Below are 16702 nucleotides of genomic sequence, written 5' to 3' on the forward strand. Positions count from 1 at the left end.
ATCCTGTCCTTGTTCCAGTGAGATCAAGGCAGCATCTACAATTCTCTTTCTCTTCCCCACCTCATGTTTTATTTTCATGACAACCTTGTGAGTTTGGCCAGTAACTCTCTAAGCCAGCCTAATATCACCCAGTGGGAGCCTCAGAGCTAAATGGGGTTTTGAACCACAGTCTCCAGGTCCTTAAACAGGATTTTTTTCTGCCTCCTCTCTGAATCCTCCCCAGACTGTCCCTGCCTGTCCTCCCTGAGCTTCTCATTCAGACACAGGAGAATAGGCAGGAAATTAAAAGATTAATTCCTTCTCTGATTTGAAGAGCTAATGAAACGTACATCCCCTTCTGCAGAGAGGATCCCTCTCAGTTTCCAGCTCAGCCTTCTGACAAAGAGGGCCACACATCTTGATCTCTGGTTTGTTAAAGCCAGAAGTCTTTGCCAAATGTGTTGTCACTAAGAGGGCTGCCTTTCTCAGAAAAAAGACTCCAGGCACTTCAGGTAAACTCAAACACCAACAGCTATATTTAAGTACAGCAGGCAGGGAGCCACACTCACTTCCTTCCCCCACTCGCCTCTACAGGACAGTCCCTCATCAAGCATTTCCTCTTAACCCAGGAGCTAACCATATACACACTTTCCACTTTTCATTTTAATTCCAGTATGATCATACACCCCCAACTCCTTGGCATCAATTTCAAATGTGTATGTCCATCCTCTGGTTTAGTATGATGCACCACTAACTAGAAAATGGTGTTTTCTTTTCATCAAAAAGTTCATCTGTATCCTTGTGATCAGGTTGGTATCTAGAGACAGGGTACACCAGGGACATTATTGCACCTTCCAGTGTCAAAAGTATCACAGCTTCATTGTCAGGAGGATGGAACAGCTATCGTTCCTTGTGGTTTGTGGTATTCAGCTTTGCTGGACACAAGCCAGGGGGAAGCCATCCTTGTCCCAGAAACACCTTAAGAGTTTGTCATATCTTCCTGATAGCATGCTTTGACAAGGCTTTGTTCCATACAATCTCACTAGCTACTGTTGTCCCCCCAGCTCCAGATTGCACACAAGATCATTGGCCAGGTCAGGATACCTTCAGAGGCAAGGAAATCATGGACTGGTGTGGACCCACCAGAGCAATCTTGTGAGGCATGTGTCTCACTAGAGATGCAAGCATGTTTGGATGGTGGATGGTGTCGCATTGCCAGAAGTTGATAGCCTAGGACAGAGTACAAAAAGTTCACTCCAATACCAGTGCTATCTTGTATAATTTAGTATAAATGATATGTGAACCAGGAACATCAGAATGGAACGCCCAATCAAGGAAGAGTCCTTTGTGTCTCCTAATGCTTAGAGAGATACCGTATACCATTATGAGTAGTTTGAGATATTCAGGAGTTTGATGGCTAGGTCACCCATGCATGCACCAAACTGGAATTCTTTGTTGATTAAACTAGCTTTGCTCCAGTTTAAATGGAGAGTGAACCTATGTGTGAGTAGGCTATTGTATCTCCAGATAAGTGATAGCAGAAAAAGTGTGCTGTGTGTGCTGTATTCCGAGAATTGTCAAGGTGTGTGATTTGGAGGGAAGGCTTCTCTTGATCTCAGGATGGAATAGGAACCATATTCTAGAAACTGCAAGAGGGAACTTTCATATTTCACCCAGACTGGCCCCATACTTTGAATGCTTAGCCTGTTATCCACATGGCCAATAACTTTTACCTTGTGTCTGCATATTAAATATTAGCTGCTTCACCACAGCACCAGCATACTGTGCAAATTAACTAGGGCTGCTCACTGATATAATAAATATTCTGTATAGGCTGCAATACGACATTCACTTTCCTGGAAGTAAGGCCCATTGCACCCAGTGGGACTTACTTCTGAGTAGATGGGCATAGGATTGCCTTGTTAATTGTTACATTTCAACAGGTTATAAAGCTTCTCTGAAAGTGCTATTTTAAGGATTCTGAAGGAAAGCTTCAGTCTTTGAGAATGTGGAAATTAATGAACTGTTAGTGAAAACAGCAGTCTTTCTTAAATATTTTTTAATACACCAGAAGCAATCAGGAAAAAATGGATTTGCTAAATCAGTTCTTGCATTGAGAAATTGTGTGCTGTGTACTTGTGAAAAAATTGTCCTAAATGTTACCATCCGAACTGAACCTTGCGGGGGAGGAGTCCATTCTAATTTGCTTGTTGGCATTCCTTCCATGGGCATTTCTTACTTACTTATATTTATTTACGGCTATTAGCCCATAAAATATGTACAAACATAAAAGCACAGAAGCATAAAAACCAATACATCGAACGACAGAAGAGGAACACCACGATGCAAGAGTGGGACATTGAGCAGTGACAAATAACAGCTTGGGGCCCGGAAAGATCCGAGGGACGGTTCACAGAGAAAGGAGAACTGGAGACGAGATCCGTCATGCACTCTCATCATAACTGTCTGATTAGTTTTTGTTGCTGTTGTTGTTTTTTGGTGGTTTTTGTGTGTGAGATAACAGAATTGCATTCCTTTCTAGCAACCCTTTGTCTCTCTGGTTTGCTAATCAAAATAAAGCCTAAAAAGTCTCTTTTGGTTTGGTTTCAGGAGTCCCTACACTTGCCATTTTTGTTTTTGCTCTTTTGGTCACAGGTTGGCATTGCGCACTCCTTTGTGCAGGCTATACCAAGAAGTGGAGACATTTAGGTACAGAGCTATTTCCGATACGTGGTTGACGGTCAATCGAATGGAGCAGTGCCGAACTGAATACCGAGGAGCTTTATTGTGGATGAAAGATGTGTCTCAAGAGCTGGATCCTGATCTTTACAAACAGATGGAGAAGTTTAGGAAGGTATGAAAATTCCCACTATTTGCTAGAGAGCAATGCTTGAGAAATGGTAATGGAGCATGGATTTTATCCCAGTAAGAGAAATATAGTTCAACATCTAGCACTGAGGGAAATTAATCATAAATTGATATTTCCCATGTGGCGGGATACAGTTCATCTGATAGTGAATATATTTTCCATCTTTGAAAGATGCAACTACCAGAAATGTTTTCCTAACCCTATACATATTTACATGGGTGTGAGTCCCATTGAATTTAATGGGATTTACTTAAGAGTAGATACAGAATGCTCTATAAGTAACTGTATTACAGTTGATTATATGTAAACATACATAATATATTACACAAAATGGATCAGATATTACCATAGTAGGCATCTCTTTAGGGTTTTGAGGAAGGACAGATATAAATGTTTTAGGTAAATGTCTGGGCAATTCTATGCCAGAGAGGAATTCAATTGCACTTACTCTCAGGTAAACATATAATAGATTGCGATCTATAGAAGATGCATGCAGCCTGTGCTTTTCCATGAAGACTTTGCTAGCTTTCTTTGTTGATTCTGCCTCTATACCCAGGTGGAATCTACACACATGTTAAAAACGTTTTGAAAATGCTTTTGTTAAAAATTCATTTTGAAAAATGCATTGAATTTGCCATAGCTCACAGTCACCATCTAGTGTCACAATTGCATATTGCACTTTACAACACATTCAAAATCTTTTATTTGCAGCTGTGTAGCTGAGTCCGATCAGAAGGTCGGCGGCTTGAATCCCTGTGACGGGGTGAGCTCCCGTTGCTCAGTCCCTGCTCCTGCCAACCTAGCAGTTCGAAAGCACGAAGTGCAAGTAGATAAATAGGTACCACTTCGGCGGGAAGGTAAACGGCATTTCCGTGCACTGCTCTGGTTCGCCATACGCGGCTTAGTCCTGCTGGCCACATGACCCAGAAGTTGTACCCTGGCTCCCTCGGCCAATAAAGCAAGATGAGCGCCGGAACCCCAGAGTCATCTGCAACTGGACTTAATGATCAGGGGTCCCTTTACCTTAGCTGAGTCCCCAGTGGGTCCAGTCCTCCTGAGCTACAAGTTGCTTCTCAGCTCACAATCCAGTGAAGGCATCTATAGCTATAAATATATATTAAAAACTGGCTAAGTGGCCTCTGGAGATGGGCAGAAGACATTTTGTGTAGCCAGATTCTGCTGAAATTTTTTGCAAGATGGTTGGTTGATTGGGGCAAATCTGAGCAGCAGATCTACAGTATGTGCTACATGCCCTGCCATCATTTCGGAGACTCTTAGTTTGTCAAGAATTCAGGCCTGCATTTGAAGGCCTGAAACCTTGTTGATATGGAGTTGTTCTAAGATAGGGAGAAAAACGTTTCTCAATCAACTCTCTCCATGCCATGCATAATTTTATAAACTTGATTCATATTGCCTCTTACTCTCCTTTTATTTAAACTCAAAAGTCTCAACCGCTGTGACCTTTCTTCATAGTCGCTCTATCCCCTTGGTCATTTGGGTTGCCCTTTTCTGAACCTTTTCCCACTCTTACTGAACTTGCCTTTTAGAATTGTTTATAATACAAAATATCAAGCTAAACACCCTGTAACTATGAAGAATCTAACTTCCTCTTCTGGACACCAGGTTTTACATAGCACATTCTGTAACAGCAGTGGACATCTGCATTGCTTCACAGCTGAAAATTTGATAAGCAAATGTCTTATGTTTCCTTGATGAGAATTAACACAGAACTACTTCCGTGTTTAGGTGTCTGCTGTTCTGAAGGGACAGTGGAGCTGCTTTTGTCTTTTAGTGTGCAACTCTGATTTGTGCCATTGGGTGGCAGTATTTTACTAGCTCTTTCAAGATATTTGAGGATTTGTAACATAACAAGGGGGACTACACTGTCTTTGTTCAGGAGGTTGTAGATGTGCTAGGAAAAGAAAAAGCTGTAAATTCTTTTCCTAATCATGATGAATGCAGTTGACAATGCAGGTGATGTGGCAATTTTTTATTATGATTGGGTGAGTGGAAGTTGTGTGTTACTATATCATTAGAACATTTTTAATACTGGCATATTTGGGACAATTTCAGTTTTCAAGTGAAGTCATTTGTTGCAGTAGGGAACATGGTCAGAATAAAGTTACTTTTCATTTATTGTCTTTTCCCATGTGCAATACTTGCATAATTGCAAATATGAAAGATTATGCTCAGTAATGTCATTGAGCTTCAGCATACCTGACTTGGGGCTCGTCCACACTTTGCTTGTCCCACAGGTCCAAGACGGTTTCTATGCTTTCTAGACATGGGTCTGAGTGGTTTTCCATTTGCCCCACTCCTTTCCCCAGGAAAAAGCTACTATTTAGCACTGAATTGGAGCAAACATCAATGCACAGAAAAAACAATTAACATTTATTCCAAATCAGAGGTAAAGAGCGGGTTTTTACAGGAGAAACTGGCAGGACAAGTGGAAGTGTGGATGAGATCTCATTGCTGAACAATGTTTATTTTTAGAAAAGTGAAGGTAACACTGAGTGCCCCGGAGCAGATGGGATTTTTATTCATTTTTGGTGTGTTGGGGGAAAGGCAGCGCTTTTTTTCTAGGGGGGGACGCAGGGGTATGCATACCCCTAAACATTTTGTGAATCTAAGTTTGGCCTCATTGCAGGGCAGTATTTCAATATGAGTAGGAAAATGAGAGTACCCCTAAACATCTAAACATTTTTTTAAGAAAAAAAACACTGGGGAAAGGTGAGTAAATTTCCTAAGTACAGTGGTACCTCGGGTTAAGTACTTAATTCGTTCCAGAGGTCCGTTCTTAACCTGAAACGGTTCTTAACCTGAAGCACCACTTTAGCTAATGGGGCCTCCTGCTGCCGCCGGACCTCTGGAGCACAATTTCTGTTCTCATCCTGAGGAAAAGTTCTTAACCTGAAGCACTATTTCTGGGTTAGCGGAGTCTGTAACCTGAAGCGTATGTAACCTGAGGTACCACTGTATGTAACAAATCTGTTAGTTAAGGTACCTACTGCAAAACACCTGAGTACATTCCATACGAAGTTGGCAAGGGAGCAGTAGTCTTTTTCATAATTCCTTGGGAGTGACTTCTGTGATGGTTTTATCCTTGCTGGGCACACATTGGCATTCCAACTACTGAATGTCAGGCAAGCAATATCCCTGTGTTTAAGGGGCCCAGCTGCTTTGTTGGGTTATCCACCACTCCAATTAGATAGCCCCAAATACCTTTTGGTATTGTTACTGAGATCAAGAATGCTCAGTTTTGTACTGTGCTACAGGGAAGTTGCCACACTGCATGCTTAGGTCTACTTTAGGTGTTTATATATGCGTATAAACATATTGTGATTATATATCCTTGTGATTAAGGTGTTTTATCTGAAACAGGATATGGGACCTGGCATCCCATTAAGGACTTATCAGGAATGTGCACCTAATGTTTGGGCTTTATTAGAGCTTTTACAGAATTGCATTCAAGACTTGCTTTGAATGATGGGCAGTTTCAAAATACAGGGTATTTTGCTTCACGTGGCCTTTTTTGTTTTGTTCCTCAATTATGCCAAGCCAAGAGAAATGCCAGCCATTCATTTCTCCTCTTTCTCTTCCTGCCCTCAATTGCAACATATAATTTCATACATTTTAGGCACCTCTTTGCCTTCTTTGTTTGGGAGTTTTTGTTGTTCTTTCCATAAATTACATAGAACAATGGGAAGGATCTGCCTATCTAAACTTTACAGCTAACCTGTGTATGTTAGGAAGTACAAAGAGAATCTATGTAGGTACTCAGTAGCATTCCACCAACTTAAATCTAAGCATTACTGGATGGCAACTTTCAGTATGACAGTTTTCATGCTCTTTGCACTGCAGTGAAAACTTACTGGGAAAGGAGCTGCATTTCTTGAAGCATATTGTCTTTTCTCTTTTTCTGCATTCAAGCTGGGGGGGAATGCTTTACTCTATTGGCCTTGGTTTTTACTATTTCTATTCTTTGGACCTTCATCAGTACAAACTGGTGAGTTACCTGTTGGTTGAAAAAAGCTGGCAGATGGAAATTTGTCAGTCCAACAGAGCTGCCATCAGTCATGTTTACAGAGCAAAAGCAGGGCGTTAGCTGATTTTTCCTACCTGCAAATGTTCTCCTCTTTTGCTTATTTATGTCAGGCAGCCATTTTGCTAGTAGGTTTATAAAGTGTTCTGGCTCTGTGTAGCAGTGGATGCCATTTTATGGATTTCAGCTGATAGTAAAAACCCAGAGCTGTGTGTCTTCCACCATTCTGCATTTGTACACATAAGTCAGTATCCTGAGAAACTCACACATGCAACCATGCAAATTCAATCAATTTGCAAAATGTACATTTTGCTCTGTGCAGAATTTGGAGGAGGTGTTTCGCACAGTGTGCATGGCAATGAGTTGCAAAGAACTGCTACGTGGTTGGGGCCCTGGACTCAACCTAGCACAATCAGGGTCCTCTGTTGAAAACAGGAAATATAGGAAATATCAACTGGTCCATCTAGCTCAGTACAGTGGTACCTTGGTTCTCAAACTTAATCTGTTCCAGAAGTCCGTTCCAAAACCAAAGCATTCAAAAACCAAGGCGCACTTTCCCATAGAAAGTAATGCAAAACAGATTAATCTGTTCCAGACTTTTAGAAACAACCCCTAAAACAGCAATTTAACATGAATTTTACTATCTAACGAGACCATTGATCCATAAAATGAAAGCAATAATCAATCTATAAAATAAATAAGACAGTATTGTAGATGATAAAAATTAAAACTACTTTTTTTTCTTGCCTGCACTGATGATAGTCATTGTTTGGATGGGGGGCTTTTATCCATTTCTGCAGTCACACAATCAATCAATCAATCAGTAGCTGAAGTGGGTTCCACACAGTCACAAAAACAAATTAACTGAAAAAGCATCAAAAACAAAAACGCAAAATAAATAGCAAAAACAAAAGCACCAAACTTAATCCATTCTGGAAGTCTGTTTGACTTCCGAAATGTTCAAAAGCCAAGGTGCAGCTTCTGATTGGTGCAGGCAGCACGGAAACAATAACTGATAACCGCATCGGATGTTCAGCTTCCGAAAAACGTTTGATAACCGGAACACTTCCAGATTTTTGATATTTGGGAACCAAGACGTTTGAGTACGAAGGCGTTTGAGAACCAAGGTACCACTGTACTGGCTACACTGACTGGCAGAGCCCCACCAGGGTTTCAGTTTTAGGCAGGGTTTCCCCCTTGCCTAACCTAGAGATGCCAAGGATTGAACCTGGGATCCCTTGCATGCAGAGCCACAGCCTTTTGAGGCAGTCTGCATTGGGGGGGGGGGAATTACACAATGCCCTAATTCACTATTGGGAGAGAAAATACAACTGTAACGTTTCCCCCCTTTTGATAGAAGTGAGTGCAATTTGTAGCCTTTTCAGAGTGGATTAAGCATGACAAATTACAAGCAAACAGTTCCAGAGTTATTTGTACTGGTCTCCTCTTAAGGTTTGAGGTGTTTTTTTAAAGGAGCCATCTATAACTTTTCTTTATTTCTTTGTAGAATTGGACCAAAGCTGAAGCAATTGCTACCCCTTCAGAGGAGGTGAATCCTGCCAATTTGATAGCTGCAGTTGTTTTCCAGCAAGGGCAACCTTTTCAATTTTAGGGGTGGTCAAAATGATACCACTTAATGTTCCTTTGGGTTTCTTGGAGAAATAGTCTGAAAATGTCAGACTTGAGAAAGGTGCTCCTAGATAAGAAACTGTCCAATTTCAGGCAAATTGACCCAGAGGTTTTTGTGCTAGGCACCTTTTAAAGTTGATTTTGAGTGTGTGTGTGTGTGCGCGCGCGGAACTAAAAGGGACGTGAGTCAGGGTAAAATAATTTCCTCCACTTACAAACCTGACGTGTCAGTCACAACAGAGCTTTCCCTCTCTCCACCCTGGCATTTGCTCTTCCTATCACTCCTTTCTCACTCTCTCTCACACACACGTATTTTCCTTATATGAAAGATGATATAAAGCTTTGGGGGTTTTTAAGCAGTCTTTTGTCTGTTGTTTCGTTTTTGGCTCTAGGTCACCACAAGGGCCTTGGGGAGGGGTACTTTGCAGGGTGCCTTGTACAGAACCTGCTTCACTTGGACAAGCCGAGAAGCACCCCACTGCAGCTAAGGGCTTGTCTGATGCCACTGAGCACCCCTAGTGCAAACTCATCCTCGGTCAGTGTCATTTTTCAAACTCCGGAGAGTTGCTTTGGAACAGGAGACAGAGAATTTCTTCTTTAACTGGATTGTGTCTGGCCAGCTTGTGATCTTTTCACTCTCTGATTACTCAGAGGAAGAGAAGGAGGAATGGAAAGGAAAATTCACTTTAGAGGAATGCTCCAAGAATCTTTTTAAAGCAAACATATATACTTCATGAATTTTAATTGCCATAGCAGGGCTACTGGTTAAAGCATTGTAGTTACTCTATGATCAATAACTGTCTACCTGCAGTCACTTAGTATGTATTAAATGGCTGGGAGGACTACATCATTGCTGTTCATAGGTTAAAAGCAGTGTAATAATGCGTGATAGAGATGCCCTTCAAATCCATAATGAAAACTGCTCTTTAAAAATAGAAGCAAGCTTCTGGGAACATATTACATCATCTTAAGATGTATTGCTTGTAGAATGTTGTAGTAACTGTAGACTGAATGCCCTTGAGTGATTTCCTTCCCCATCTGCTCCATTTTAGTCTTAAGAAATAAAAAACTGAAATGATGTTCTAGGAGAAGTGCTTTTAAATTAATGAATGGAATTAAAATAAAAGTGGTATTGTAGATACACAGCTCTTCCAGTTATTCCCACTTGCTTTGTGATGCAAGTGAAACTAGGGTAACGGGCTCTTTTTAAAACCCTTGGGCACATGCAGAATTCAATGTATGTATTACAGTGAATAATACAGTTTCTGTATCAATGTTCCCCCCAAACAGAGACCTGAATGAGTCACTGGGAATGCTTGGATAATCATATTTTGGCTTAATAAATGGGGATATAAAGGAGCCCTTTGCTAGCCTGCACAAGCCCTTCACTCCTCTGAGGTGCAATCAATAAAATTGGACAGCTCATTATTAAACATAGTTTCCCATTTTGTCCAAACCAGGAACCTGGAGTAAGCCAGGGTATTAAACTAACTTCAAACAGTGGCTTAATATCCTGAATTGTTCCAAAGCTTGTATTTTCCTGGATTATTTTTTTAATGACTGTTTATTGTGTAGTGGTTGTTGTTGTAGTGTTTTTTGAAGAAATGCAAAACCATTGTTGGTTAAAGACTTCCTGGCACATGCTTGTGAAGGGGCTGCATACATTGGCACAACGCTTGGCCATATCTCAGCTTCTTAAGATGAATTCAAACCAGCTCACTGTTACATCTCAAAGGGAAAATATCTGCTTTGGGGTTGTTCACAACCTCTAAAGATTTTCTGTTGATATTAAACAGTCACTATATTTCAGATCTTCACTATACCAATAAAGAAAACAATGTGTTAATGCACTATGTTAAAGGTTTATCATCATCATTACTATTATGGCTATACTTGATGTTGTACCATAGCCAGTGTGGACAAGATAAATATTGGAGCCGGATCCAAGAGAGGTATACTGTAGATTTACAGAATGCCCTTAGGTTGCTTTCTCAACCTTAATCATGAAATTATATTTTAGACTTTTTTTTTTTTGCTATCTGACTGTTGACTTCATATTAAACTATTGATGTAATATCTGATTACATTATAATGTGAATATTTATAAATGTAAGCTGCTTGCTAGCTCTGTGAAGCAATAATTGCTCACTCTTCTTCTTGACTTTGCTTCAGTGTCAGAGGCATAGCGTGAGGGGTGCTGGGGGTGCCCCCCCGGTGCGGTTTCAAGGTAGGCGCCTTTCTGCCCGTCATGAGCCATTGCATCCTTCTCAGACACCCTCCAGTAGGAGGGAGCCTGAGGAGGCGGCAACAGCTTAGGCATCCTGAAAGCCCTGTGCTGCTCGCAAAAGGAGTGTTGGGCTGGTGCTTGCCTGTTACCTCCTTCTCAGCTGCCCTCCAGCTGGAGCTTGGTGGGCACCTGAGAAGAGCACAACAGCTCAGATGTCCTGTGAGCTCAACACCATTTTTGTGAGTCTCACAAAGTGATGCTGGGCTTTCAGGGCGGCATGAGGGGCAGCCAGGCAGACGGTGTAGCATGGCCCCCAAGCATCGGAGAGACGGTGCTGCCCCTCTGTCCGATGCTGGGATGATTCAGGGCTGTGAGGGTGCCCAGAGGGGTTGTGGCAGCTCAGGTGCCCTGCAGGTCCCACACTGCCTGAAAAAGCAGCGAGGGGCTGGTGCATGGAGCTGCTGCATCCCTCCAGCTGAGAAGGATGCTCTGGAGGCACGTGCTACAATCCAAGCAGAGTTATTTGGAAGCAAGTCTGACATAACACAACAAAAGGTATTTCTGCATAAAGATGCATAGGATAGAATGTAAGCACTCAAAACTTTCTATAAAGCAGTAACTGGTAGTTGGAGGGTATATGTAGTGTTTCTCCATGAGATGGGAAGACTGTCCTATCTGCTTGATAGAGCAATAAATGTTCATAATTTGAGAACACATTCAGGTACTTGGGGTGCATAAAACTGGAATGTAGCCATGTGGGCCCTGCAGCTGATTCTGGTGATATGGATGATGACATCTCCTAAATCACGAGTGGGAAACCTCTGACCCTCTAGATGTTGTTGGAATCCAACTTCTAACAGCCCCAGCCAAATATGTATCAAACGCTACATTTCATAAAATTCTTAATTTGCACTTAATAATGCACATGGTTGTACAGAATGATGCAATTGAGTTGTTGTTGTTTTATTAAAAAAACAGTTCATGGTGGTTGTTTTTTATCCTCCCTCTCTTGACAGAAGAGCATGGAATCTGAAGCGCTACCATAAACATTTTTTTTTACTCTTTAACGATGATGTGTCTGAGCAAGATTTGTTTCTTTCAAGCAAAGCTGCAGCAGCACCTGGCAAACATAGATGCCTTTAGCAAAACGATAGCAGTGAGACTGTTCACAGATGGCCCACAAGGCATTTTTCCCCCTCATCTGTCCCAGAGGTTCTTGTTAAAAAAAAAATCAATGGAATCTCCTGTTTACATTTTTTTTCTCTTTGACTTTTTTCCCACAGCCATAAATCAAAAGGTTTTATTTATTTTTTTATAAAGAACAGCTCCTATGTTTTTTAATATCTTTGCACACTGTTTTGTACTTTTAAGCATGTGGCTTGTTGAGTGAACCTGTTGAATTCTCTACATCAGACGCATTGGCCATCTCTACTTTTTTTGTGGGGGGGAGGGTTGCTGCAGCAGAGATGCTGTTGCTACTTTTTAAATATTTTATCAGCCCTGGAGTAAGTGAGTGGTTGCATTTTAGAGTTCTGTTGCTGCAGGATGTCTCCTGTTTTCTTCTGTGAGAGGAAAGCTATCTATGCTTGATCTTAATGAATGAATAATTTGTTAAGTAGAAAAAGAAATCTTCGTAATGCAGGCCAGGTTAATATAAAAGGCTGATTCCCTAGATTACATGAAAACTAATGTTACTGGGTAAAAAACTGGACTTTTCTCAGCCTCCAGGCAGCACCCCTCACTCAGCCCAGCTCCACACCCTTGCTGAGCGTTTTCGTCTGAATGGAATGTGCCCTTGAACTTTAATAAAGCCCTTCACTTGTCTAGATGAAGGACAGAGGAGGGTGAGTGAGCGTATGCAGATGCTAGCCTATTGTACAAAAAATAATTTTTTACAAACATTGCTCCATCCAGTTTTGCCTCTGGTTCTACCTACCACTGGCACGTGGCGCTGGAAGTTTACCAGGAAGGGAATGTGCCCCACCCCTTGTTTACAACGGAAATGATCCTAGTGGTCTGGTAGCCAATTTTTGGCTGGTAAATTTATTCTCATTCTCTCTGCCTCTCCGTCTCTTTTTCTCCCTCTCACACATCTTTCTTAGTCACCTTTTTTTGGAGTTTGCTAACCCATATACTTCAGAGTTTCCTTTGCATGCCCACTCCATTTCACTCCACTGATGCCAGGTCACAGAACATATATCCCAATGTTGGCATCCTTCCTCAAAACTGTTTTTTCATAGGTCTTCAGCTTGTTGCTCACGTCCTGGTGTTTTTCTTCTTCAAATCGCATACCCCCGAGCCTCTGCTTCTCAGGAAGCAAGGGACTTGAATCTGCACACACAGTTTCTTGTGTACACATGAATCAGACCAAGCACACAGAGAAAAAGGTACCCTGCCCAATGTTTCCTTTGTGCTATGAATCACCAGAGATAAAGCCTGGAATCTGTGTTCAGTATCAGGGAAGAGTCTTGGAATATGCCTCTCAGCATGTGGCAAGCAGGTTTTCCTTATTTCTGAAGAACTACAGATTATTTGCACACACCCTCACAATTAAAGGTGCAGGGTTACAGGGCATATGGAATGACTAGCACACATACCTGAGGGGTAGCCTCTCTTTTTAGCTATTGAGCATGGCTCCCATCACATGAGGCTGCCACCTTGCTGAATCTAAGCACATCTGGGTCTGGTCAGTGCTGGGATAGGTGACAGTGTGGAGTTCCCTGATGGAAGAAAGGTGGACTGTGAATACAAGTAAACAATATGCAGTTGTAGAACCCAATTATTTCCATAAAAATCCACTCCTTGTTTTCCTCCTATCCCCTTTCCTGTGGCTATATATATAAAAAAAGACTCTTCCAGTGCAACAACTGTCTTCTTTCCTTCCCTTCCCACAAAAAAGCAGGGAAGTTCCCATGGAATAAAGAAGTTAGTTACTGCATCCATGAAGGAAAGAAGTCAAGTTTCTAATACTAGAACTTAGGCCAGAAATTGTCTCGTTTTCTTACACACACACATCAGTTGCCAGTCTCTCTCTCTTCATTTTTCCAGCCACGCTTATGGAGTTCTTCCAAAGACAATAGTCAACTTCTGGAGAAGGATAGGACTGGCTTGGTAGGAACTTTCCTCCCTCAGGCAAATAAAGCAACCTGGCTCTTTGGGCAGGAAAGCAGCTGAGGTGAGAGAAGGGGCTTTCAAAATGGTGTCACCATTTCTCTTCTCCTTTCCTCCCCCCTTCATGGCTAGCTGTGCCATCAGAGGACTGTGGCTCTCTTCCACGTCTCTCTCCTCTCCTTCCCTGGTGTGTGCCTTGTTTATGTCACCAGCCACAAGTATATTGCAATATAGACAATCAAAAGCACTCATAATTCTTTTTTTTACATATTGCAGTTGGGAGTGGCAGTCTTATACAGTGGTGCCCCGCAAGACGAAATTAATTCGTTCCGCAATTTTTGTCGTCTAGCGAATTTTTCGTCTTGCGAAGCACGAAATCCCATAGGAATGCATTGAAAATCAATTAATGCGTTCCTATGGTCAAAAAAAGTCTAAACAAAGCCAAATTTGGTACAACAACAGTTTATTAACTGCTCTTTAAAGTCACACATACTGTAAAGAGCAGTTCAAAAACTGAAGGGAAAATAAATTAACTTTATAAACAAAACGGTCTTCCGGAGGCGGCGCAAAACGGCAATGGCGGTCCTCTTTACTCAGTGAAGAGGGGCTCCGCGAAAAAGGGTCGTCCGCTACGGCGAAGCGGAGACCCATTCAGACAAACCGCAGGCAGAGCGAGCCTGTGGCCGTGGGACTCGGCGGGTGCCAGAAGCCCCCCCAGAAGCGAGGAAGGGACCTCGTAAGAGGCTCCGGATCGTGAACGGGGGAGCGGCGCTGTGAGTTCATCGCTCTTTTCGCGGAAGTGAAGCCGCGCTGCTGTTGCTGATGAGCGCCGACCTTTCTTCTTGAAAAACATCGAAATTGGCTGCAATCTACCCGTGAGTAAGGGGTACCAAAGAACTGATTAAGGATTAATTTAAATTTGTCTATTTCGGCTGAAAACGGGAGGCGAGTAACAGGAAGTCCGCCTTCCGGTCCTGCTAATCAGAGCAAAGCAAAAGAACCCGATGCGGGCTGAAGCGCTAAAAAGAGATTTTGAAAGAAGTAAGAAGGGGCATTAATAGACTGTGTGTTTCTAGAAATTGAAAAGAGTGAAGAAGTTAATTTTTTGGTTCATTGTGTTAGAGAATCCTCCTCCTACTGTGAAGAGATGTGGAATTGAAGGGGATAACCGAGTTATTGGACTGCCAGTGTTGTAAAGGAGTACTGTCAGGCTGCTGAAACTTTTTTCTTAACATAAACTGTTGCATTGATGGATACACTATCGCTTTAATACTGTCATTGAAACCTCTCCGTTACCTTGTGGCACTAATTTGAAACAGAACTTTCTGAAAGCCTCCTTTCTGAACTTGGGGACTTCAGTTGAAATAGGAGCTTTGATGGTGGAAAAGAAACTTTCTTTCCTATGAAAAACCCCCCTAGTGGATTTGCGGAGGCATTGAGGTCTGGGAACTGTATCCTATTGGGATTTTTTGTGGTTTAATTGTTTATACTCTGGGCTTGCCTTTCTCATGGATTGAAAGACTATTTGACCTTGAACAGCAGCTGGGGAATGAGTGGCCCAGCGAAAACAAGAGCAGCTAAAGCTAAGGAAGCTTTAGCTGAGGAAGCTAAAGAAAAGAAAAAAGATAAGAGAGCTGGGCAGCTTGTCCAAACAACCTTGATTCATCATCGTAGATCCTCGGTGCCAACTGTGCTGACGGCGCAGGAGGAAGAAGTTGAAACGCCTGCTACAGAAGAAATGGCAGCTGGAGGAACTGATCTAGTCTTGAAACAAATTTTGGAACAACTGGCACTTCTGAATAAGAAGGTGGACGATCAGTCATCTAAAATTGATAGAGCTACATCTACTATCAGCAAGTTAACAGATCAGGTTTCGCAGCACACTCAGGCTATTGAGAAACTGCAAGGAGCTACGGCGGAGAACTACAAACTAGCTGCGGAAGCCAATCAAAAAGCTGAGCAAGCGTGCAAGAAGGTGGAAGAGATCAAAGGGGAAGTAAGACCTTTGAAAAGACAGGTAGGAGAACAGCAAGCCTACCTGTCAATGGTGGAACTGAAAAGTAAGGAATGTAATCTTAGGCTGAGGGCTGTCCCAGAGTTGGAACAGGGCAACCTAGAGAAATTCTTGACGGAGTTGTTTTCTAAATTTTGGGGGGTTGAAGAAGATAAAGATTTCAGGATTGTGACGGCCTTCAGACTGGGAAGATCGGTTAAGAAAGATAAGTCCAGAGACTGTTTGGTTTGTTTGAGAACAAGAGAGGAAAGAGACAAGATATTAGGCCAACATTTTAAAAAATCCCTGGAAGTTGAAGGCAAAAGGGCAGAAATTTATAGAGACATTCCTAAATATTTGTTGGACCTTAGAGCCACATACACAGACTTGGCCAAATTGTTAAGATACAACGCAATCCCTTATAGGTGGGAATTTCCTCAAGGTCTGTCATTCACCTATAGAGGAAAGAAGGTAAGAATTAAAACACCAGAAGACCACCAGAAGTTCCTACACGACAACGAGGAGGACCTCCAAAAGAGAGCTGCAGATTCCTGGCCTCCACCACCGGGATTGCCACCAGGATCCATACCATCTGGAGGCGGCCCGGCACCACAGCTTCCGGAAAAGGACGACAAATTAGATACCCAACTGTGATACCCAAGAAGTAGGCCGGGATGTCTCTACAGCTTCTTAGTTGGAATATAAATGGCGGGAATTCTCCAGAAAAACGCAGAAAAGTATTTCATATTTTGAAAAAAGAACAATTGGACATTATTTGCCTGCAAGAAACGCATGTGACAAGACTCCACAGAAAAGTGTTAATCAATAAAAGGTTAGGCCAAGAATTTATTT

At 42.1% G+C, this 16702-nt stretch overlaps 1 protein-coding gene across 7 annotated transcripts in view; it reads left to right on the forward strand.

Moving 5' to 3' along the window:
• The window catches only part of ICA1 (islet cell autoantigen 1), a 66672-nt gene that overhangs the window by 15937 nt on the left and 34033 nt on the right, over positions 1 to 16702 (forward strand). For all 7 annotated transcript variants that reach the window (XM_081882864.1, XM_081882867.1, XM_081882869.1 and 4 more), the window contains exon 6: positions 2635 to 2833. In XM_081882864.1, coding sequence (XP_081738990.1) covers positions 2635 to 2833 — 199 coding nt within the window. The remainder of the gene's footprint in view (positions 1 to 2634; positions 2834 to 16702) is intronic.

Source organism: Podarcis melisellensis, assembly GCF_964234715.1.
Source record: "Podarcis melisellensis genome assembly, chromosome: 12".
In the NCBI taxonomy this organism is placed as follows: Eukaryota; Metazoa; Chordata; class Lepidosauria; order Squamata; family Lacertidae; genus Podarcis; species Podarcis melisellensis.